This window comes from Strigops habroptila, chromosome 19 (assembly GCF_004027225.2).
Source record: "Strigops habroptila isolate Jane chromosome 19, bStrHab1.2.pri, whole genome shotgun sequence".
Taxonomy (NCBI): Eukaryota; Metazoa; Chordata; class Aves; order Psittaciformes; family Psittacidae; genus Strigops; species Strigops habroptila.
The window spans coordinates 3,363,315-3,387,502 of NC_044295.2; the positions used below are offsets into that span (position 1 = coordinate 3,363,315).

The window sequence follows — 24,188 nt, forward strand, 5'->3', positions numbered from 1 at the left end:
GTTTGGGGCTCATGGGTTTTCCTGTTTTACAGGCAGGTGCAAAAGTGCATGTCAGCAGCATGATTTCAGCAGTGAACAGAAAAACACACTGACATCCTGACCGTGTCCCACGAGCCCCAGGCACTGAGAAGACAAATCCACACAAGCAGCATCTTCCCAGCAGGAACTGGACTGCCTCTACACCTCAGGACCAACCCGGGCCACCAGGCCTGAATGTTCCTGAAATGAGGGAACTAAATTGAAACCAACCTCCCATTGTCTTGCACAGAAAAGCCACCTCTATTATGCCCTTTGAAGACCTTATGTGCTTCTAAGATTGCCTGGGATTTTTCCCCTTAGCTCCATCAGTTTGTCTAATGGAGGCTAACACCTCCTCCCACAAGCCTTGCGTTGCTTATCCACCTGCCTGAGCTGTTCACGACGTGGCAGCAGCAAAGGCCAAAGTGTGGATGTTTCTCTCTTCCATGAGAGCTTTCAATCTGAACATCTGCTGCAGAACGGGCTGGCACTTACAGCTCCATCACTTGGGAGCTCAGCTCCATGACTGCATCGTCAAAGCTGACAGGAATCAAGACAGCTGCCATGTTAAATTCCCAAGGTGGGGAGTGAGGCAGAGAGTGAGAATGTGACGAATCAGGAATCAAACTATAAGGATAAACCCCTTTCTCTGCTCTCCTGCCCTGTCCTCCCCACTTAGTGCCAATGGTTTCCCCATGCCCTCCATCCCCACACTCACATCCTGAGGGTTTGGTACCTTCTCTGCAGCCACGGGCACCAAGGATGGGGTAAGGCTGGTGGGAGACTCCGGACGTTTTTTGTGCTTCTGTTTAGGTCTTTCTTTGTCCTTCCGACTCTGCAAAAGAAATCAGAGAGCACTGGAAGGATAACTTTTCCTCTGCTGAGAATAGCAGTTTTGAGGGAATAGAAAGGAGGGTGTGTGGTGTGGATTTACAACCATACATTCCTATTCCTCTTTCCTTCTCCACCCATCCACATGAGCCCAGTAGCCTTTCCCCCACATCCCAGCTTCTTCTGTCTGTGAGCATCCCACTACCTCTACCCCAGCAGCAGCCAACATCTGGAGTGCAGAATATCAACAGAAGCCCCCAAATCGGTTTATGGTAAGATGATAGGGAAGGACTTAACAAGCTCTGGCTGATTCCAAGAAACCTGAGCCTTCCTCTTGCTATTTCCCCAGAGGGTCTCTGTGCCCCTTACCCTCACTCTCTACCTTCTTCAAGGCTTTCTCAGATCCACCCTGTGCAGACAACGGGAGAATCTTGATTTCAGCCCACGTTGTATGTGCACGGGTAAGGAGATCAGTCAGTGGAGATCTCAGAATGTAGGCTTAAACTAGAGAGAGATCCCTCACATCTCCCCTCCCAACAGAGACAGCTGGTCTGGGTCCATCTCTGCTCACAAGAGACAGACTATTTAGTTTGATTTCTTCATTCTGGTTTTTAATCTCACTAAAATCGCAGAACCGTGGGATTCTTCAAATGGCAAAACAAGGAAAAGTCATGGCCTGGGAAACACAGAGTCCTGCCTGCCCTTATTTTATATTCTCCTGGGGAATGTACTGTAACCAAGGAAGTTACTCTTAGTTAGTGTTACTTGGATGTTCTCAGTGAAAGGACTGAAAAGGTAGGCCTGTGTGACCTCAAGTCAGTGGGGCTCGAGGATGCTGGGCCAGCTGGCATATAGGATGGATGGCTAGAAGAGCATGCTCCATCCCACACTCCTGCTTCCTCCCTGTTTTCCTAGCTGTATGCTCCCATGGGAACACGCTCAGCTGACTACAGGAGCTTTCCCGTGCTACTGATACCAGCTAAAGATGTGGCTTTCTTTGCTGAAGGTACAGAGCCTTTTGTGCTCAGTTCCAAACTTCCCAGTGTGGTCACTGGTGTGTGGACCAAGAGAGCTGCTGTCAGATAAACACCTGCAGGAGATGCAGGGCTTGGAGAAACCCATCCTCCTATCTGAGACCTTTTTGTGCCTGGTACAACTCCCTTGCATGGGCCTTTTCTTCTAGAAGCTGAAGTCCTCAGTCTGGACCGAAGGTGCATTCAGAACAGAGCAGTCATATCACAATTCACTGACTTTCAGAAAGATGCTGATTGCTTCCTCATGCAGGCAAAGCCCCGAGGCTACAGCTGCCAGCACATGCCAAAGCTGGGATGCTGTCAGGGGAAGATGCAACTGCAGCAAATACATGAGCTCCACTGTGTGGTTTTGGGGAGGAGAGAAGAGAGTGGAATAATTAGCTTAGAAAACAATACACTAACTGGGAGAAAAAAAAAAGGGACAGGAGGAAGGACAGGGCAGGAGGAAAAGGCTGGAGGAGGCAGGCATGAAGCGAAGCAAAAGTGCTCCAGAAATCAGCACCTTCCAGTGTGGATTTGGCTGAGTTTTCATTGCCCTTGAAAGGAGGCCCATGCAGCAGCCACCAGCCAGGGAAAGCACCACAGAAGCTTTCCCTGAGATGAGCTGGTGAAAAAAGGAGGCCAACACAGCCTCGAGCTTCCCTGCACTTGCTGAGTGCCCAACCAACGCTGCCAATATCCATCATTTTATCACAAGACTCCTGGCATTCAGCGTATCTGTGAAAGCCTCTGTTAGAGCTACAGTATTTTACAAGAATCTCCGTTTTCTTTCCCCAACCCTGCCCCCCCTTCTTTAATACATATTTCCAGCTTTGGCAGTGAACATGGAAAGCTTGAAAATGTGATTCCTGCAGACTAAGTGCCGAAAGACAAATGAAAATTAAATCTTTACTAAATCTCATCATGTTTTAAATACTTTGGGGCTTCTCATGCTATAAACTCTATGTCTCGTGGGTCTTCTAGGACAGGAAGATGGGGAAACTGTAGCCCAGTTAGTTAAGCACAGACCATGTGCAGATCAGTGTTCATTATTCCAGCAGTAGTAACAATTTGCACTCACTTAATAGCACACAGCAGAGAGAGTTTCAACCGGCTGAAGAGAGGTTTTTAATGTCTACGTCTCATTTTACAAATGGGGAAACCAGGGACGAAGGAACTCGCTGATATTTCACAGAAAGTCATCCATGACTTCAGACAGAAACATCAGGGAGCCCTACCACACCTGGATACACGCTCACCTACTTGTAGATGCTCCCAGTGCCACCCATGGAAGCCACAAATGGAAAATAGGAGCCTCGCTGCCAACACATTTTGCCAAATAACTGCACAAATTCCAATCCTTAAACTTTTTGAGTACCACAAAGCTTATTCTCTCCTTTTCAGACCCCAAATCCCAAAGGCATTTCAGTCATGAAATTGCAAGAGGAAGGAATAATGCAGCAGGACAGCACTGTGATGATTTAATTTCATATATCACGGTCAAGATGACACAAGGCAGAGCCAAGCCGTTTTGGCTAACCACAATGAACCTACACACACAGGCACATGTGCACATGCATGGGGAAAGGCAGCAGTGTCCTGACTGTCACCAAAGCAAACCATAAAACCTCCCACAGTTTCATTGTGATGGCAACCACCAAACTCGCATCCTCCAGCTTCACAGTCCTGGCTGTGTCCTGTCTGAAACATCTCCCTTCGCTGTCGGCAGCGCAGAGGCTACGTCAAACTGAGCAGCCTTCTGCTTACATGTAGGAGTGTGTACATATGTACGTATTCAGCAAGAACTCAGCCTGCACAATGGGGACCAGATTTCTGGAATGCCTCAGCTCCCATTTAGATGCTTGAATAAATGGTCAGGTTTTCCAAAAAGCTAACTGCTGGCTATTGAGTTCTTTTGAAGATCTGGCCCTGACTACATGTGCTGAGCAACTGCACTCCAGCTATTTAGAAAATCTGTCCCACAGAGACCAGGCTTCGTGCTCTGCTCAAAGGGCTGCATTGAAACCAGAACCACCACAGACTCAACGTACTTCTGCTCCATGTCCCTGCACGCAGTCCCGGGCCATGCCCACAGGCACACCTTCCTCTTCCGTTGTGCTTACCAAGCACTTTTCTCCCACCACACCACATCTTCTCCAGGTTCTCTGCTTGGTCAGAGCAGAAACCCCCGGTACCAGCTACCCAGGATCTCTCTGGGTTGCAGCCCTTAAGCTCTGCACAGTTTGAGTATCCTCTGCCTTTGCCCACCCAGTAGCACTCACCTCCCACCCTCCAGTGACTCTCTCATGCTTTTGGGTACTCAGAAAGGTGACAGGACCTGACATCTTCTTCCATATCACCAGCAGAACGCACTGCCCTGTGTTCAACAGGCAGGACGATCAATTCTGGTACCCCACAGACACTTTGCAGACGAGCTGGGGTGCCCCCAGACCATGGCACTGGTGGGAAGGTTATGCTGCAGAGACCACAGGGTGCTCAGTCCCTCCTGGCTATCTTGTCTGTGTCGACAGGTCCTCACACAACCTGGGGCATTCCCCAGCTCGCACCAGAGGTTTTTAAACATGTGGGTTCTCTCCAGGAACCGGAAGGCTCCAAATGCTTCCTGCAAGAGTCTCAAGGGCACAAAGGGAGGCGAGGGAGAGCAGCACTGGAAACCCTGCCTCTGAAACGTCCCATTCCCTCCCTACCTGGCTCTTCCACATCCAACACTTATTCTCCCGGCACACAGGCACTCTGCAAACCCTCCCTCCAGGAAACTTCACCGACAATACAGCCACTGCCAACAGCACAGAGACCTGCCTGGCTGAGCCACGAAGCAGGAGCCAGGGGAGGAGGAGGAAGGAGAAAGGATGCACTGGGAGAGGAAGAAACCTTTCAACACCCCCCCATCCCATCCTTGCAAGCCAAAGCCAAGCCCTACCTTGCTCGGTGCTCGCTGCGGTCTGCAGGGAACGTGAACCTGCCCCCAGCAACAAACGGCATGGAAAACAGCCTCTCCCCATGCAGGGCTGAGCAGCCGGGGCTTGGCATGTGGGCACGGAGCAGGCCAGGCCTGCGGCGGGGGGAGCGCGGCGGCATGGGGGGCGTGCCGCAGACACAGCCTCCCCCGGAGCTCCCCGGCGCAGGAGGGACCAAACGGGCTCTGCGGCTGCCAAAAGGGGTTGTGCAGAGCTCCTCCTGCTCCCCCCCGCCACCGGCTCCCCTTCCCCGAGCCCCTGCCTCTAATCTGCCGGACACCGGCAATTGGATCATTACAAGTAGATGGAGGGGAAGGAGGGAGGGAAGAGCTGGGAGCTGGGAAGAGCCAAGTGGGCTCTGCTGCTCCCTCCCTCTTTCCCAGGCTCTCTGAACTCCCTCACCCGGAGGAGGAGGAGGAGGAGGAGGAGGAGGCCGGCTCTGGGCTGCAGCCATGGCAGCGGCAGCGAGGAGGAAGCAGCACTGGGCAGAGGGGCACCTTTCCTGCGAGCCCACTTGCACTGGGTCCCGGTGGGGAGACTGTGGTTTTGCTTTGAGACACCGTCTGAGTGCAAAAGAGTTGTACACAGGGGCAGACAGACAGCCAGCCCTTGCTGGACTTTGTGTGCTCCCAAATTACTGTTGCCCGCTGCTAATGGAAGGATTTGCTGGGGGGTGGTTAAAGACCTGCGTAACAAGAGGGCACAGAAAGATGGTTAAGGATGCTATGAAACAAGGCTACTGTACCTAGATGAGAGCAGGTTTAAGTGCAGCACTCCCTCCTGAAAACTCCATGCTGCTCTTGCAAGCAGCCACCTGCATCCCACTTGATAAAAATGCCCCCTTTGCCCTTTGGTGCCTGTGTAGATGTGAAACTCCAAGAGGCAGACCTCCATCTCTAACCCGAATGCAAACATGAAGCCCCTCACAGACCCATTGGGTTTAGATTCCAGCCCAGTACAACTTCTCCAGTGTGCTAAATCTGCCAGGCTGGATCCTTGGCTTGCTTCCTCCACTGGCATCGGGTCTAGGCAGACAGGACACGGCAATGGGCAGGCAGGCTCTGCCCTGCATCTGCTCAGCCACCATGGGACCCGGGCTCCTGCGCTGCCCTGGCTGGTTCTGAGAGTCAATAGGACAGATACAGTCCCTGTATCCCAGTAAAGCTGTCCCTTCCATGGCTAGGAAGCAGTTCAGGAGCTAAAGGTGTGTTATGATTGTGGGGAACTGGCTCTGTACCCAGACCTGAGGAACAACTGCAGGTTGGCCTATTTGCTCCAAGTGCCTGCCTCTCTTTCCTGTGTCACTGGGCCCGGACTGTTCCTCTCCTTCTCCAAATCCAAACTAAAACCTCCTCCTCCCCCCCGATGTCGCTTATAGGTTCCAAGTGTTCATGAAGAATAACACTGGACGAGTGTCTCCCTCCATGGGGTATCCACCTAAAAACATTGTAGTGCACGTGCTCCCATCTGCTCGTGTGACCAGTTTCACTCCACGGAGTGTGGTGATTTTTCCCTATGCATTTCAAGCAGACAATATAGGTGACAGAACATCTGTACTTCATTCAATCCCTGTGCGTCATCCAGCGTTTTCCTGGTATTTAGCTATTGTTTTCCTTCTTTCTTTCTCCTTTATTTTTTTTTTTTAGCAAACAAGCCCTGCAAAGGCTCCTACAGGGTAGAGCACACACATCACAATACCAACCCCAAAGACATAAAGGGAGCTGGTTTTGCTAAGGCATGGTATGCTCAGAGGAAAACCCAAAGCCTGGAGCTTTCCCATTTTCAGGACAGCACAGAAGGAAATGCTTGGGCTGGTATCATTTGTGCCTGCAAGAGGCGGGGGCTGCTGACGCTGGCTTGCAGCCCCACATCACAATTGTCCCTTGTTCCTCGCAGAACAAGACTCTTCACAAATGCTGGTCTGTTTTACAGCAGGGCTTAGGAGTCCAAATCCCAAGTCTTTGCTGTCTTACTGAAGCTACTGGGTTAAATCCTGTGCGCCTCAACTTAGGCATTAACTCAGCCAGAGTTTTGCTCCATAAAGGCTAAGTCAACAGCCCCAGCCCTGCTCTGGAAGGGAGCTGTCAGGCACTGAGCTCCTTCTGGAGCTGAGAGCCAGGAGCACCTGCAGCACAGGGTTCTGTGCTGTGTGCTGAGCAAGCGGCTCCGGGAGGAAGGGACCAGCCGCTGCACAGCTGGACAGGCTCAAGAAGAAGCTGTTCCACTTGGGGTCAGCGCAGCAGCACGCCCAGTTCCCCTGCAACACGTGCGATTAGATCATGCGCTGCTAGTCACGTACTGCATGTGGGAAGGAATGGCTCAACCCCCTCGGCAAGTACCCCTTCAGAAGGTCTCTGTTCCCACACTGCCTTACACCCAGTCCTTCCTCTGTGCGCTTCAGAACCGCTCCTGAAGCTACCCAACACCCTTGGGAGCCAGGAGTGCCTTCCTCACCCTGCCCATCGCAGCTGCTGCGCACGCCTTGGCCCCCTTTCCGTGCTGACTCCCCCTCTCTAAGTGGAAGGAGTTTTGTACTTGGAAAAACCAAGCAACCCCGGCCCTGGAAGGGGCCTCCATCAATCTGCTGCTCGCAAACCCAACGAGCCATCAGGAAGAGGAGAGTTGACGAGGCAGCAGCAGCGAGACGGAGTCTCTGCACGTTCCTGAGGATCCCAGAGGCTAACAATAGTGGCAAGCGCCACTGAGAAGCCTATAAATAAATCCATATTCCTCCTGTTTTCACTCTCCCCCTGGCGCTGACCTGCTTTCCAACCAAAGCTGGAAAGCAGGATATTTACACCCCTGCTCCTACCTGCCAGGCACATGGCCGCGCTCCCACCCCTGCAAGTACAGAAACCCTCATAGGGTCCCCAGCCTTGACTTGCACAGTCTGTCAGTTATAATTACAGCCAAGCTCTCCAAAGCTGCCATCAATCACCCTGATCCTGCCCTCTCTCCCACCCTCTCTGCCTGCTTGCTGGCTAAAAATAGCACGTTCCAGTACAGCCCATCACCTTGTGCCAAGCGCCCGCTCCCCGGCCGTGGCACAGATGCTCTTTCTCTCTCCCTCCTCCTCCTCTGCTCGCAGCAGCTGAACACACAAGAGGAGTAAATACTCCCCACAGGCTTTAGCCTTGTCGGCAGCAGGAAATTTACTGGCTCAGTGTGGGCAGCAGGGGAGGCACCACTTTGTGAGTGAGGTTTTTGCCTTGTTTGCCCATGTATCAGGTATGGTTTGGGCAAGCTTCCCAAACACGTCATGGACATGGTGGGCAGTGTTTCAAACTGGATATTGCGGGATAACCTCTGTAAATAAAGAACGAGATGTCTTTCCTGTCCACAGGATTTATGGCCTCTCAGCTGGGCATGCCAGGGGAGTGTCAGTCAGTATTAACTGATAGCCACACTGCTTTTGAAAGCCTGGATGCCCTTGACCTCTGGAGACTGGGCTGAGGTCCATCCGACTTAGACCACATAAGCCACTGGAGTGTCATTGGGCTGATTCTGGATGTGGGTCACTATCATTAACCATTCCAAATCACTTCCACGTTCTGAGGATGCCTACTGCCACAAGGCAAAAACAAGTAAAGAAGAAGTAAACAGCCAGACACATATGGCAAGGCTTAAAAGCTTCATGCTGCCATTTACAGCGGTATCATCAATTATGTTTATATGACAAGTTAAAATTTGGCTTTTGACTATAGTGGAATATATCCACAGATTGCTTGGTAGAGGAATTCTGGATTTCTGCTAACAAAAGCCAGGATGTGGCCCATAAGGTGTTAAAAACTACCTGTCCATACTGACAGTATCCCTGTACAAGTTATTTATGCATCAGATCCTACCCCAATCCTTTGGATAGATGGCGTGACAAAGGAGGGTGGCAGTACCATGCTGTGAATTCTTGACATTGCAAAAGCTGTGTATCCATCAAGGGGTAGGAAAGACTTCTTATTCTGCTGCCTCTTGCTTTAGAACCTGAATCCTCCAAAAAACAGATGTCCTGCCTTTTAGGGCTATTCATTATTATAAACAACAGGGGCCTCACAAGCCTCCTCATTGCTTTTGGTACAGCCCCTTCCACAGTGAAACCTGCACCCCTGTCAGAGCCCAGGAGTCTCCTTGGATTCTGCCTTCCACGTTCCCTGCTGCTTTTCCTTGAAATAGGAGCATTTGTCACGTGAGTCAGTTGGTTAATGATGAACCTTGGTGTGCTGTTAACATGTCCTGGAACACTGCAGCAGTTTGGATGAGTAAGCCTTAAGCAGCAGAGTTGGATCAGTAACTATTGTACCAGTCCGATCTGCTATACAAAGTTCTTCTAAATAGTTGTTTAATGAAGATAAATTATTTTCACTTGAAGCAGGTGGAATCCCTGTGGTTGGTTAATCCAACTAACAAAGTCCTACTTAGTTAATGCTAATTGTTCTTGCCTACAATTAACCTGCTGGCCACAATGCAGATTACTAATCACTATCTTTTTGCCCTTTAAAACTTGGAATTTGAGATCCGAGGACAACGACCTCCAGTTTATGTTCTCAAGCTGCTGCATTTGAAATCACAGCCCAAACTGCTTCCACACAGATCAGTTCAGTGGCTGGAAACCACTCAAGTCTCACAGTGGACTTGCCATAAAGACAGAAAGGGGAAAGTTGCACGTTCCACAGGCATGTTCTGCCAGGACCCCTCTGGCGTAATCTGAACATGGAAACTTGGCCTCACGTTCCCCATGGCTGTGCTGCTCTGTGTGCATACACGTTTCTAGAGGCCTGTTTAAAAAGACAGCTACAACTCAGACCTTTGACAGTGAAACTCATTCTGAAGAGTCAGGGCTCACCTGAGGAGCCATCAGGGCTCTCTGCACACTCTTCCCCTTCTCCCCTCCATCCCACATGACTGAGCCTCTCAGGATTGACAAACTCTGTGCAGATCTTACCTTCTTTGGCCTTTCGTGGTGGGATACATGCTTCTCTTGAGCAGGGGATGTGGATCGACTCCTTCTTCCAGCAATGAAGGAGCTACCTCCAGAGTGACGTGAGGTCTTCTGAGGTAAGTGGGGAAGGGGAGAGGAGTTGGAGATGGGAAAAAGGGGATAAAAGAGAAAGAGAGAGAGGAAACAGTGTTACAGAGTCCAGCTTTCCCTGTTACAGTAAGCAAAGTTACAGTGAATGGCTTGTCTACCACATGCAGGACCAAGTTCTTTCTGTGCTGAGTGCCCAGCCTGGTTCACAACATGGAGACCCCAACAAATACCATACTAGTGGGCTTACAAACAGCATGTAGAGCTAACTCCCCAAATCTTTGTTTCTTGGTGGCCCACGTACACTCACCCTTGTACAAGAAAGGCTCATCTGATAAACCATTCTGCAAACAACAGCTCAATGGCAGCAGCAATGTTGCTTAGACAAGCCAGTCCTCCTGAACAGCAGTGTCCAGCTCTCAGCCATGAGGGGGGTGTGGAAGGATGCCCTGCTCTAACAGAAGTCCTCCTATCTCAGCATCAGTAAACTTGATATAGAGCTACACTTGTGTCAGATACTGAGGGGACCTGAAGGGCAGGGAAGGTGTCCTCCAGTTTGACTTGCAGGGGAAGCTCAAGACATGAGTGGCTGTATGTGACAGCACTGATAAGCAGGAAGGGAAAGTGGGAAAGGCCAGCAACAAAGGAGGCACTGAGACATAAAGCTGTAGTGAGAGCATCGAGTTTCCCTTTTGCTGGAGCGGGGAGAGCAGGTGTCTACTGATTATGCAGAACAGGAAAAGGGTTCCTCTCTTTCCTCCCGGTACTGTAATTAATAGGGGGAAGTCCTTTGCCCCAAATAACCCTCCAACAGTGAATGACTCCACGTCTCTTTTGAGCTGTCTCTGTCCTCAGGCAGAAGTTCTGGCTGTTCTGTGTTAGCCTCCTGCCCAGGGTGTCTGAGCTATACCCTGAGTTCCCCTGGAGCATCAAACATTGTGGCTGCTCTCCTTTCTTGGGACTTAGCTTTCAGCCATACAGAGTGGGTCAGGGAAGCCAAAACGGATGGGAAGAGTTCAACCCCTACTTTTGAAAATGGGTATAAAGATGCTATAGAAATGTGAAATATAAACTAATCTTTATTCCTAAGTGACTCTGGCTGAATGGCTGAAAAGGGAAATAGGCTGCAGACCTTGTTTATGTGTTCTTGGCATTTCTTACTGCTCCGAGTACAGATACAATCTAGGATGAAGAGAATGCCTTTTATGTGACAAAATCTCCACTGCAGGCATGAAGACACTCACCATTTTATTGAAGTGGTACTTGCAGTAGCCACAATATTTGACATTGTCGACTTCTAGGACCTCCTCTTCACATAAGAGGCCAGCCATCTGGGCACTGAAATACAGGAAAGCAGGGGGAGGATAGAGCAAATTGTACAGCCAGACCACAGACCCCATCAAAGGGCAAAGAACAGTTCAGGATACCCAGACAGGTATCTTGAAGATTCCTGTTCTGCTTGGCAAATGGTATGCAAGGAGGAGGGGGGGAAAAGTTCAGACTAGTTTTAATTCATATTAAGATCTTCAAACTTGTCAGTACTTTTCTACCAGATTTGTCTTGCAGTTTTTGTTTTGCTTAAGGAAGGCCTGGGAAACCAGTAACAATTCCACTAAAGATGCATCATGAGCAAGGAATCCATGTAAAGGAATCCCCCTGTTCTGCTGAGAGGCAATGTTGTTTTCAGGCTGCAAGGGTACATGAAAATATCAGCCCTTGAAATCACATCATCTAGATGATACTCTTGCATGTGCTCTGCTAGAGAAGGAACATTCCTGGGTTGTGACTCATCTCTGCCCTTCTTGGATTCCACATGGTCTTAGGGAAATCCCCAGCCTTCATTCTCGGGAAGGCTCACTGGTGAAACCTCTGTTTTCCCCTCCCAAACTCAGTAGGGACAAGACACCCTCTCACAAAATAAACCCCAGAGGATCAGCCCAACTCCCCACACCACCCGTGCAGCGTGGCCTCCAAGCCATAGCAGCAAAACCAATAGTGGGGCTAATCTTGGGGTGCTGCTGTGGGGAACTCACCAGGTGACATGGAAAGCTTGCCGGCAGCCGTGCCGGTTACAGGCCATGCATGCTCCAGAGGCTGCTTTGCTCTCCCTGCCCTGCTCTTCACAGATGTAGCAGGTCTGCAGATAAAAGGAAAAGTCTTCATTTAGGCAGATAAAATGTCTCCTTCACTCTTGCTGTTCACCTGGAGGCAAAGCCTTCAAGAACTCCTAACTCTGTGTCCAGTCATCTCCCTCCTAGGTCGGCAGCTCTGGGTTATTTCCCAGTGGCATGCACAAAACTCATAGATCTTTTTCTCCCCCAATAACAACTGCATCAGATCAAAAGGTGGAGTAACCAACATGCAACTCCAAGGTGGAGATTGCTCAAGTTGTAGGGAGTTGGGGAAGAGAGAAATGGAGGACCCAAGAGTTATTTTCAATAATGTGGCTTTACTTTGTTATTTTGAAAGGGATCTGAGTACCTGGAAATTAGAACAAATTGGACTGGAGATGTGGTAGAATAAGATGACTCCAAAAAGCTCAGGGAGGGCAAATACACTTGGGGCAGCAGGAGAAAGAGGTGGCCTTACCTTGTTGAAGCGGTCATGGGGCACATACTGCAGGACAATTGGCTCCATGGTGAGCACGTTGGCAAACTGCACCTCTGGGATGTACAAAGCACAGACAACATGGGCCCACCCTGGGGAAACAAACGAGACAGAGAGCAGAGATTCACATGGAGCAACCCAGGAGAGGCATAAATCCAGACAGGCCTGCAGACAAGCATGGGAGGGAGAGAAGGGAGTACAGGAAGGGAGCCAACTTAAGTTAGATGTTAGATTTGAAATACTGCTTGTTGTAACTTGGTTAGGAATCAAATTCTTTGTGGGTGAAAGATAGACGGATACCACCTCCAGATTAAATAAGAACACAGAGATTTCTCTGGGAACAGAAATGTACAGCACTCATCGTTCTGAAAAGCATCCCCTCAGCACTTGAACCCAAAGCTGAAGACCTAACCAAACCCAGGAAAAGCATCTAAGCAGCAAATTATGTCGATGAGACAGGTTTGACGTGTAGCCCCATGCCACTGGAAACAAAGCTGCCTTTATTGGCTTTTATCAATGGCTGAGGAAGGCTCTTTTTCAGCAAGCCAAAGCAAGTTAAAATCTAAATCCACCAAGACACTTCACAAATCAGACGTGTAAGTTGAAATTCCATCTGGTCACATCAGAATGGAGCTAGTTCGAAGGTCAGGAGCCTTTGGGGGCTAATCCATGCTGGTATGGCTGCTGCACTGAAGGATTTAGTTAGAATAAGGATGGATTCATCTGGGCAGGCAGAACCAAACTCTGTGATTACAGAATCATACAGCAGCATAAGTACTTGGGCTATATAATTCTGTAAAGTGACATGATTCTAACACTTCTTGTGCCTGTCTATACTGACCTGACCAAACCATGTAATAATATGTTTGGAAGAAGATGCTATGTTACTATAAAACAATCCCCCAGCACAATACTTGTGCTATTGCACCAAGTCTCTTAGCACTTACAACCATCTCTAGAAGATGCTTGTACAAAATATCCTGGACTTGGTGCTTCTTGTCTAAATAGGGGATCAGAAGAAAGACCTCCTTGCCTAATTTAACTCTTCGTGTATTAAGGTAAGTGGCAGATAGGTACAGAAGCCTTTCTGAACAACAGGGGTTTGAGAGAAATTGAATGTGATCTATACAGCCAATAGCATCAATAGTTACAAGCTCTGGCAACTGAAATCACACTCCACAGTACTTCTCAGCACCAGAGATAAGAAGCATCAATGATGAGCAGATAAGTTCTGCAGAGAAAAACCATCTTTACTCTGTCCCTTGAATGGGGACTCCAGGCTGAAGCTCTGTTAACTCAAGGAACACGCTGCTGCTGTGCAAGCATGAAGCAAATAACTCTGCACCATCTACATTTCTCTTAACAAAGCCAGATCACGCACTGGTTATGCTCAAGAAGCTGCATGTTTCGGTGGCTGTGCTTCAATGCCAGACAGAGGTCTGGGAGGTTTCTCCACAGGGAAAGGTCTTCTCACCGTGGAGGCTTCAGAAAGTGAGGTTTTGTAAGGAAAAGGCAGTGTTTCCATTCCTCCAGAGCCTCCAGCCTTCCCTTTCTGGTGACACAGGCTCAGAAATGAGTTACTGTGTGCTCTGGGACAGCCCCAGAGGCTCTGTGTGACATACCCGGCTCCACGCAGACGTACTCACCTCCATTGTCGGTCCGTTTCAGGGCTCCATCTTTGTGGGGACACAGTTCACATCTCTTGAAATTAAGCAGAAACAACAAGTTTAATCTAACTCCCAGGGGCGCGGGGCCAGAAAAGATGATTCATTTACAACATGGTTATGAGAGATGGGGCTGCTTTCAAAGAGAGGAAGTGGAAGAAGGGCTGAGGGTGGTTTGGGTGCAAAAAGATACTCTGACACAGCTCGATATCATCCTCTCTGACAGGGATGTACTTATCGCCTCAGCCCAAGAGCCACAGGGCAACAAGCGAACCTTGACTTTCATGGGGCTTTTTAAAACAAAAATGGGTTTAGGCTTTGTGGTTGGGGGTAAAACTGAAAGTGATGACTCAGAGAGAAGGCAAACAGAAAGAAACTATTATCTGTCTTTGCCTCTTTCCTTCCTTCTCTCTCGAGATATTTTTGGGGAGAACCATGAAGAACATGTTTCCTCCACCAGGGTCCAGCAGACACAGGGACATCAGACATGAGCCTCTCACTCATTTTAGCCTCCACATTGGCCTGTTACCCCATGAGGGCTCTGCCCCCCTCCATAATGCCTTTATGAAGGGTTGGTAAAAGGAGGGCTGGTTTTGGGGTGTGTTGCCACAAGTGGAGGATGCCTGAGGGCTGCTCCCTGCTGAGCCACCCGAAAACAGCAGCTGGCTTCTCATGGCATCGCTCAGGGAAGATTTCAATGTGCTTTTTGTTTTCTTTGACTTTAAAAAAAAGGCATGAAAAGGTGCAAACTTTTTCACGGAATCCCAGCCTGGTTTGGGTTGGAGGTGACCTTAAAGCTCATCCAGCTCCAACCCCTGCCACTAGAGCAGGTTGCTCCAAGCCCCTGTGTCCAACCTGGCCTTGAACACTGCCAGGGATGGGGCAGCCACAGCTTCTCTGGGCACCCTGTGCCAGCGCCTCAGCACCCTCACAGGGAAGAGCTTCTGCCTCAGAGCTCATCTCAATCTCCCCTCTGGCAGGTTAAAGCCATTCCCCTTGGCCTGTCCCTTGTGAAAAAGTCCCTTTCCTTTTCCTCCCCTAGTTGAAATGTCTGATTTGTTAAAAAACCAAAACAAAACCTCCTGTTTTCTGTGAAAAATGTGCTTTGTCAGAAAGTTTCTAAATGAGGTGCCTGATGTCAAAGGGAGGCGGGAGGCTCTGCCACTATGACTGTGTGAGACCCAGTGCTCTCGCTTGCCTGTGCTTCACTGTGATCGCTCAGCTCTGGTGAGCACAACGGAGCAGATGCTCCATGCCTCAAAAAACACCAACGTAGCGAGCAATAACCAGCTACAAGAAAAAGCCTCTGCTACCAAGTAGTCCCCGAGGACCTTCCACAAAGGTGGTTTTCCTCAAGCAAGATTCCCTCTGCTGCAATTCTACCTTCTGGACAGACTGGCACAATAAATAGGACTGTAACGCAATGGGCAGCAGGGGAGGCTGAGCCCAATCCTCAAGCGCTTTCATGGGAGTCAAGCATGGAAGGCTGTCAAACAGGCACCTCCGGCAAGGACAAAATCCCTGTGATAATGTAGAAGAAGACATGAGGGACAAAGACCAGCACTGCTGTCAGGAGCCCGTTTCACTCGCCCTGCAACTTAGCTTGAAACACGGATGGGTGACACAAGAAGGGTTTCTCACTGCTCCTGGTTAGGTCTGGGCTGCCAGAGGGCTGCTCTCACAATTACTATGGAAAGCCCGGCAGAGCCAAGACAGAAAAAGAAATGGGTTAACTGAGACACTGTAATAAGAAATTTGCACTTGAAAAGGCCCCTCCGCTCTCCCCTCCACCCCTCAGATCAAAGCGGCTCTCCCACCATGCGATTAGCAAAGCTCTGATTGTAACAAGAGGGGTTAACAGCTCCATCGGCCCCACACAAGACTTCTAATAGCCCTGCCTCCAAATGACAGCTAAAGCCTTCACATGATCCCTCACATGAGTGCCCTCTGGCCATTCAGCTCACCGGGCTTCCTAGACAATTTGATTACAAAGTGGATGGGCTTTCAGTTGCTTACTGTAAGCACAATAGCATCCACAGCATCCTTTAGGGACCTGAGCATCTGAGGAGGGGTTATGAGCAGGGATTAGCAGTACCTCTTCCTATTGTTCAACCTGCATAAGCCAAGGAGGTCTCTGGGGTTTTTATTTCAACTCTGGGAAAAGGAGCTGAGCTTGGCTGATTTAAACCAGGTTGTGATGGGTAAGACGAGAGCTCCTGATCCCCTAGGGCTCCTGGCTCTGGGATTTACCACCAGACTACACCTGAACCCTCTTTCCAAAGCTGAACTGGGGATGGAGTCCATCTCTCCAAAGGACAGATACAGGAATCAGGAGAGCTATGTTTTAAAAGCGCTCATTAGGGAGTGCAACATTCTCCATGCCTCCGTATCTCATTTTCAAAGCAGAAGTATCAATATTTAGCCAATAAATATGTTTGTTATGGACAAAGCTTGTAAATTGCTTTGAGATTCTTCTGTGAAGGCAGATGTGGGAAGAAAAACGTTGTTTTTCAAAGGAGTTTGCCACAGTCATTATGAAAGAAACACGAATAGCAATCCATCCTGCTGCTGCTGCCAGGCTATTTTGCACTCAAATCTCAGCACCTCTCCTTCGAGCTCCTCAAGGCAGTGTCTGCAGGCTGGTAATGCCCTTTTTACAGCTGGAGAAAGCAGTGGAACCCCGGGCCAGTGGAAGAGTCATACCCTCCAGCCTCGCTGGACCACAGAGCCCAGATCTGAAGTGGTTTAGTAGCTGAGCCATGCACAGATCTCGTAAGACCTGACTCATTTCCCTTACTCTGATCATGCCGTTCCCTATATCAAAGAACTAGATTTACCTATCTGCATATCTGTTGCTATGACTGCTGGTGTTTAACTGAAAAGGTAAGGGATTTAGATAGGAAATCACCCCCAGCTCTGCTTAGGAAGGAAGATTATCACTGTTCAGTTATTATAGTAGCAGGGCTGAATGCCACAGGATGACTGAAGCCCACCAGGCATTGTCTAACGGATTTCACCCAGAGCAAGTTAAATAAGGAGCCACCTGCAGGGTTATTGTTTTCTTGATACCTTGGAGGTAGCTTGAAGTGTGTAATGTGCACGTGAAAAGTTAGTCCTTGCAATGAGTACAGGTGAGGAGGATTGCGTATACATGTGTTACTACAGCTTACACTGAGTTGTAGCTAACGCTGAATGGCTTCACTCTACCTGCCCAGCTGGGAGAGTAGTGGGAAGGAGGCCCAGGAAACCCAAATTCCTTTCTTTGCTATGAAGCTATCTGCAGGATGTAAAACCACTCAAAGACACATTTGATCTTCTTTACTGCAGTGCACATAAAAGCAGCATCTTACAATGGGACAAGAGCTCAGGTCTGAAAGTCTGGTCTTGTTTACACTCCCACTTCCAATGAGGAATGAGTTAATGCAATGTCAAAAGCATGGTACAGATACCTAATTCCCCCATTCACTCATCTTTGCCAAGTTCTTCGCCCATCTGTGAAACATTAAACTTCTGTAGTGCAGCAAGCAGAGCCCAGTTGAGATGAAGCACGCTATTTGTGCAGATCCACAGACCCAGAGCTCACCTACATCAACTTTACTAAGCGTGTGCATTAGAAAAGATTCAGCTAAACCAGTTCAAAAGGCAGGAAATCAGAAAGATTTACTGTATGGCAAAAGCAGCACCCATGGCATCACTAACACATTAAAGATCTACATCCCAGTGCCTCAGCAGTTGTTAGGGAGGAGCAGGGAGTTGGACTCGATGATCCCTATGGGTTCCTTCCAACTCGAGATACTCTATGGTGCAGCCGTATCTGATAAGGGCTCACGTGGGAAGTAATTGCAGAGTAGCTGGTGTGCTATAAACTCACAGCCTAGTTTACTGCCCAAATAACTTTGCCACACAGGGCTCAGAAGCAGCCCTGGGCCTGATTGTTTCCACTTTCCTGCCTCACCGGGAAATGCCAGAATTAATTGAGAACATTTGTAAATGTTCTAGACTGCTGAATCACTGCTTTAGCCAGAAACTAAGCCCTGATCCACCTTCCTGTCACTTTCTCTGCTGTTTCACTAACTCGGAAGGCTTTATGCAGGAGACTGTTGCTACAAGGGAGATCCGAGTGCCAATCCACCTTGGCAGTCAGCACGGTAACTTTGACAGCATAGCAGCATCTCTGGATGCTGACTTTCCTCCACTCCAAAGCTTCCTGCAGAGCAGGGAAAACACTTTTCAGAAGAATGCCACGATTTACTTTTTTCCTAAATAAGATTGAGGTCTCTAAGACTCAAAACTGTTGACATTGATAACTTGCTTAAAAGCAGAATTTTCATCAAAATGGCTAACAGCATTGTATCAAATTGTTTAACACAACTATTCCTGTGGTATAAACAAGATATAGCAGGTTACGGGCAGAGCTGGGGCTGCAATCGCAGCAGTGCTGGAATTCCAGGCTCTATAGCTTCTGCCAGCTGCTCCCAGTAGTGGCATGAAGGGCACTGAATGAACCTACTCAGTCTGAGTACAAGTGTGCTCCGTACTCACCACCCGGGCGGCTCTCTCTTGAGATTCACATTTCCGACAGAACCAGGGTCCAGTAGGAACCTGGACAATTCCATAGCAAGCTGGAAGAAAAGCAAAGAGAGTTCATTAGACCATCTTTAAATCAACTGTTTCATATGTCACAGGTATATAAAAGGTTTCCAGAGCTGTTAGCAGTCAGAGGTGGGTGACAAAACCCAAAAATTACATCTACACCACGTTTTATTCCTCTTTCGAGTTTCCATACCCAGCAACAGTGGGCATTTTGCGAGAGGTCCATTTACTCAAGCTTTCAAATAAGCTCATGGCCAGGATGAGAAATTCCTATGGAAACCTGGCCTAAGCAGGAATGGAGTGCTTCATAAACTGTGGCTAACTCTGGCCTAGGGAATACAAACAGAGTAATTTCTTACCTCTTAAGTGTCACTAGCAATCTAAACATGAAACTGTGAAAAGGATGGCTATGAAGCCCCTTAACCATAACTTGGACTAAGATAAAATCTCAGCAGCATGAAGGAAATAACCTCGATGAGAATTCAAACAGACACCAAGCGGAACTCTCCTTTATCCCGCACACCCTCGAGTCCAGCCTTTCCCAGCATGCTTCCAAAAACACTGAGTTCAGGCTGTTTAGGGCTACTCCTGTGAGCAGGTTCTGCGTCAACACAAGTCTCCAGCTGCTAACCGAACAGATCTGTTTTTATCCAACTATACCACACGTCTCTCTGGCTTTCTACATCACTACCGATGCTCTCAGGGTCTCCCTCTAGAAGCTGCAGCTCCCACTTCTTTACAAGTAGCCCTTCTCTGATGGGGCAACATTGCTTGAAGACTGTTCACCTTGTTCTGTGATCTCCTCCTTCTAACTCTCCAAGGATGGTCTTTGTGAGCCTCAAAGGAAGTGTTTCTGACCCTGAAAGGGCTCTTAGCCACCATGCAAGTGGGTTTAAAGCAACAGAGGCTGGTAAAGATAGTGGTAAGAGGTAAGACTATGCATCTGAGACAAGGGTATAGGAGTCTCCTAGGAAAGAACAAATTATATCTTCCTTATTCCACCTTCAAATGCGAGCTAGCAGTTGGAATGGAATCCCAGTCACTTGAGACATTTGAAACTAGGTTGGACAAAGCATCTGAAAATATCCTGCTGGAAGCAATCCTGTGATGTTCCCCAGGGGATGGACCAGGCACGACCCGCAGTAGGTTCTCTCCATCTCTCTAATGTCTATTATTCCACATCAGCCAGGAAAACGAATGCAATCGTAGAGTTAAACTGAAAGAGCTGACTGTGAGACGAGCCAAGGCATACGCACAAGAAAATAGAAGCTACATGAAAGCAATGACAGAGGAGTCTGGGTCCATCTTTAGCAGCGGGCTTAGGGCCAAAGGCAAGCACTCAGCTGGAGCTAGTGCGAGCTTCTGTGCCCGCTGCTTCAAAAAGGAAGAGAGCAAGGAAGGAGGAAAGCAAGGAAGGAGGAAAGCAAGGAAGGAGGAAAGCAAGGAAGGAGGAAAGCAAGGAAGGAGGAAAGCAAGGAAGGAGGAAAGCAAGGAAGGAGGAAAGCAAGGAAGGAGGAAAGCAAGGAAGGAGGAAAGCAAGGAAGGAGGAAAGCAAGGAAGGAGGAAAGCAAGGAAGGAGGAAAGCAAGGAAAGGAGGAAAGCAGAACATGAGTAAGGCAGAGTTGACAATACGATTCATAAATGTTCTTAACTATCTTACTAGAGCTTCATTTCCAATCAGACGGTTTTGTTAACATGCAGAATGGTTTACTGGGAAGGCAGATTTCTAAGCACCATCACAGAACTGGGACTGATATTTTTAAGAATCAGCCCTGAAGTATAGCTATAAAATAAGGGGTGTTTAAATCCAGCATTCTTTATTTAGCTGTACAATCATTTCAAAAGGTAACTTTGGTTTTGCGGATATCCAAGCAGCACAGACACCAAACTCTGTGTGTGATTGCACGGCATGAGAGAAATGATCCCCTCCAGTGGTTTGTTTCTATTTAAGAAATAAAAGCCAACCAAACCACCAAACTACTGCGAGGGTTATGAGCAGGCTTTAAAAAGAGGGTTGAAGAACATCCGCTCCACACTACTACACTCCATATCATAGAATCACAGGATGGTGATTGTGTTGGAAGGGACCTTAAAGCTGATCCAGCTCCAACCCTAGACTAGAGCAGGTTGCTCCAAGCCCCATCCAGCCTGGCCTTGAACACTGCCAGGGATGGGGCAGCCACAGCTTCTCTGAGCAACAAATGAATTACTATATCCTGAAGGACTCTTCCAAGACCTAAGTAGACAGTTGGGTTTTCCAGGCATGCAAGCGCTGCCCTTGCTGAGGCTTTTCTAACACGCTCCAGCTCCACCAAAACAACAGCACAGCAAAAATATCCAGTCACCAGACCTGTGCAGGCCTAGGAACAGGCACCCTAAAGGAATAAAAGCATGGCACATTTGAAACTGTTCTTCCACATCTGAAACTGTCCTTTGCCAGCAAGCAAAAGTGTTTATATTCATCTTGGGAGTGGGTAGAAGGATGCCAATGCCCTTTATCTCCCTGCAAAACAGAGAGCAATGAAGAAACCTATTCTCTAGCATGAGCTTTGATAAATAATGAGAAGAATTGTAGACTTATAACAGTGAAATTAAACCAGAAAGAAGCATCCTTCCATAGGGAAGTCCTGCCAGGTCCTCAGGGCTGCCTGGTGCCAGGAGACACCTGAGCATCACCTCTGAATGAAGAAAACCCCCTGCGAGCTTCACTTCCTCATTGTAACTCCCCTCTAGTCACTTGGTTGTAAGAGACTTCTTAATAACCCGTGAGCAGGGACACTCCAAACGTAGGGAAAGAAAAAGCAAGCCCAAGCTCCGGACTCAGGGACCAGCAGAGCTGGAACCAGGAGTGTGCATCAAGGCACCAAGGGATAGCTTGTACAGGAAGAGGCTGGAGATGTGCTGGTGGATGGATGGGATAATAATAGATGGAAAAACAGACATGCCAGATGAGCCCAGAAACCTTCGTGCTATTCAAAACAACGCAGCCAGGGTAATCACGGTGCCTTTCTGCTGGCTCGGAGCGAAAGCGAATACATATCCTTTTAATCTTCTTGTTGTTGTTTGGGTGGGAGACCCGAGGACAAACTTTCCACTCCGGTGCCGTGTGTTAGGGGCGTGCTCCAAGTCATTTAAAATGCAAATCACCCGCAGCCCTGGGAGCAGAGGGGTTGTCCTCCTCCCTGCCCTGCAACCACCCGCCCCGGGGGTTACCCGAGGGTACCGGACCCCCGGGGGCCAGCAGCGGCGGCCCGCCCCGTTCCCCCAGGGCTCAGCAGCCCGCCCTACCCGGGAGAACGGGGGGGGGGGGGGGGGAAACCCGGCTCCGCCGCCCCAGGAGATACCACCACACACACCCCCCCGCGGCCGGCGGCTCCCGGTAACGAGCACCACGGGAGGTGCGTGTGTGTGTCCCCCCCCATCCCCGGCAACCGGGGCGCAGCTGATGCCCGCCCCGCTTCCCCCGCGGCTCCTCCGCCGAGCCAGGCCGGCGGCGACACCGTTATTTTGAACAATAGGGATAAAACAAAGCCCCCCCACCCCCGCCTCCCTTCGCCTCCCCTGTGTGTGTGTCACCCCCCGCCTTCTCCCCGGCCTCCCCGGGGCGCCCGGCGGGGGGAAGGCGGCGGCGGCCCCGCGGTGCCCGGTGCCGGCGGAGGGTCGGGTCGGGCCGGGCCGGGATCCGGTGCCTTACCTTGGTGCACCGCCACATTGCAGCCGTGCCCGTCGCAGTACACCAGCGGGTTCTCCGCCCAGCCCCGCTCATCAGAACAGACACAGCAGCCTCCCACCATCTCCTTCATACTTCCATGAGGGTTTCCTCCCCCCCCCCCGCCTCCCTCTACGCACACACTCCTCCCTCCTCCTCCTCCTCTCTCCTCCTCCTCCTCCGCGCTCCCCCCGCCCCGCTCGCAGCCCCGACGCCCTTCGCGGAGCTTGCGGGGTGTTCGACCCCCCCCGGGCAGCGCTGGGGGGGGCGCCGAGGCCAGCCCATGGACACGCACAACCCCCCCTTTCCCCCGTACAATCATGGCTCCGGTAAAAGCCGAGGTTCATGTGCTGCACACAGGCTGGGGCGGGTGCATTTCTCCGCGTGCTCTGTGTGTGTGAGATGATTGAATTGTAATATTAGTAGTAGTATTATTATTTTTACACCCCCACACCCCTCTCCGGCCGCTTTGCGCCGCATCTCCATGTTTTTGTTCTCCCCTCCCGAGCAGGAATCCGAGTGTGCACCCGGGTGTGCAAACCGCTGGATGCGTGCCCGAGCCAGCCAACATGGATCGCGCCGGAGGGATGAGCTGGGACCGCTCCGCAAATCCCATTATCTCCGCAATCCCTGACAGATCCGGGCTCCGAGAGCGCCACCGGCTGTCCTGCTCCCGGCGGCTCCTTCTGGAGGAGGCTTTAACCCCTTGGCACCTGTTTTTGTTATCTTTGCGTGGAAAGAGGGAAATGGGCCCCCTTGGAGGTTTATGCCCAGCAGGACAAGCGTCAGGAATCAGCTGGAAACCAGTAAAGAGAAATAATGCTGAAGTACAGTGAGTTGTGATGTATGGGATTGCACCTGCGGGGCCCATAAATCCTAGAATCCTAGAAACAGAATCAGGCAATCGTAGAATCATGGAATCATAGAAACATGGAATGATTTGGGTTGGAAGGGACCTTAAAGCTCCTCCAGTTCCAACCACACCTTCAACTAGAGCAGGTTGCTCCAAGCCTCTGTGTCCAGCCTGGCCTTGAACACTGCCAGGGATGGGGCAGCCACAGCTTTATCTGGACAACCTGTGCCAGTGTCCACACAGTACCATGAGAACCCTGGTATATTGTGAGAAATAGCTCTCACCTTGGAGACATCATCCAGAATAGACAAGGAGAAGTGAGGAGAACCCAAGCACTGAGCACAAAAATAATTACATCTTAGAAAAGAGGCCTAGGAGGAACCCAAAGAATTCATGTAACGTGTTCCTGTGGCTCCAGTTCTGCCCGAAATCATCTGCAGGAGGACCCAGAGCAGCTCCAAGGAAGCAGAGTCCAGGTCTCCTGGTCTCATGTAGGTCCTTACTCAGGCACCACGCTGGCCTCATGGAAAAAAAGCAGTGCCTGGTGCCAGAATGGGCAAAGGAACAGTACAAAACCTCACAGTGAACATGGTTTTGCCCGCATCGATAAAGAAAAACGGGTCCTCTTCAGTTGCTGTGCTGCTGTAGTAGGGCTGTCTGTAGGGCTTAAAACTGTTTTCAGATGCTGGCATGTATGGGAGTAGCTAGGATGCCATATCTTTACTCAAAAGTCTCCACCACCATCTATGTTTCTGCAGACAGATGATCCCTGGAACACAACCTCAGTTCTGCTCTCGTGCTGCAAGCGCCTCGCTGCAGTGACTCCACAGGAACTGCTCCTGGATATAGCAGCATAAATAAGAGCAGAGACAATGTCCATGTCTCGTAGGCTGATGACCCTC

At 49.7% G+C, this 24,188-nt stretch overlaps 1 protein-coding gene across 4 annotated transcripts in view; it reads right to left on the reverse strand.

The window, feature by feature from the left end:
• MLLT6 (MLLT6, PHD finger containing) overlaps nucleotides 1-22,561 on the reverse strand; it is a 44,773-nt gene extending 22,212 nt beyond the window's left edge. Inside the window, exons 1-8 of one of the 4 annotated variants that reach the window (XM_030508861.1) lie at nucleotides 22,419-22,561; nucleotides 18,674-18,753; nucleotides 14,114-14,168; nucleotides 12,450-12,559; nucleotides 11,894-11,997; nucleotides 11,105-11,198; nucleotides 9,777-9,881; nucleotides 755-853 (exon numbers count right to left, since the gene is read on the reverse strand). In XM_030508861.1, the coding sequence (XP_030364721.1) occupies nucleotides 755-853; nucleotides 9,777-9,881; nucleotides 11,105-11,198; nucleotides 11,894-11,997; nucleotides 12,450-12,559; nucleotides 14,114-14,168; nucleotides 18,674-18,753; nucleotides 22,419-22,527 (756 nt within the window). In that variant the 5' untranslated portion in view covers nucleotides 22,528-22,561. Of the gene's footprint in view, nucleotides 1-736; nucleotides 854-9,776; nucleotides 9,885-11,104; nucleotides 11,199-11,893; nucleotides 11,998-12,449; nucleotides 12,560-14,113; nucleotides 14,169-18,673; nucleotides 18,754-22,418 lie in introns of all 4 variants that reach the window. The other 3 variants (XM_030508859.1, XM_030508860.2, XM_030508862.2) reach the window with 3 other exon arrangements.
• Between the last annotated feature and the right edge of the window lie 1,627 nt (nucleotides 22,562-24,188).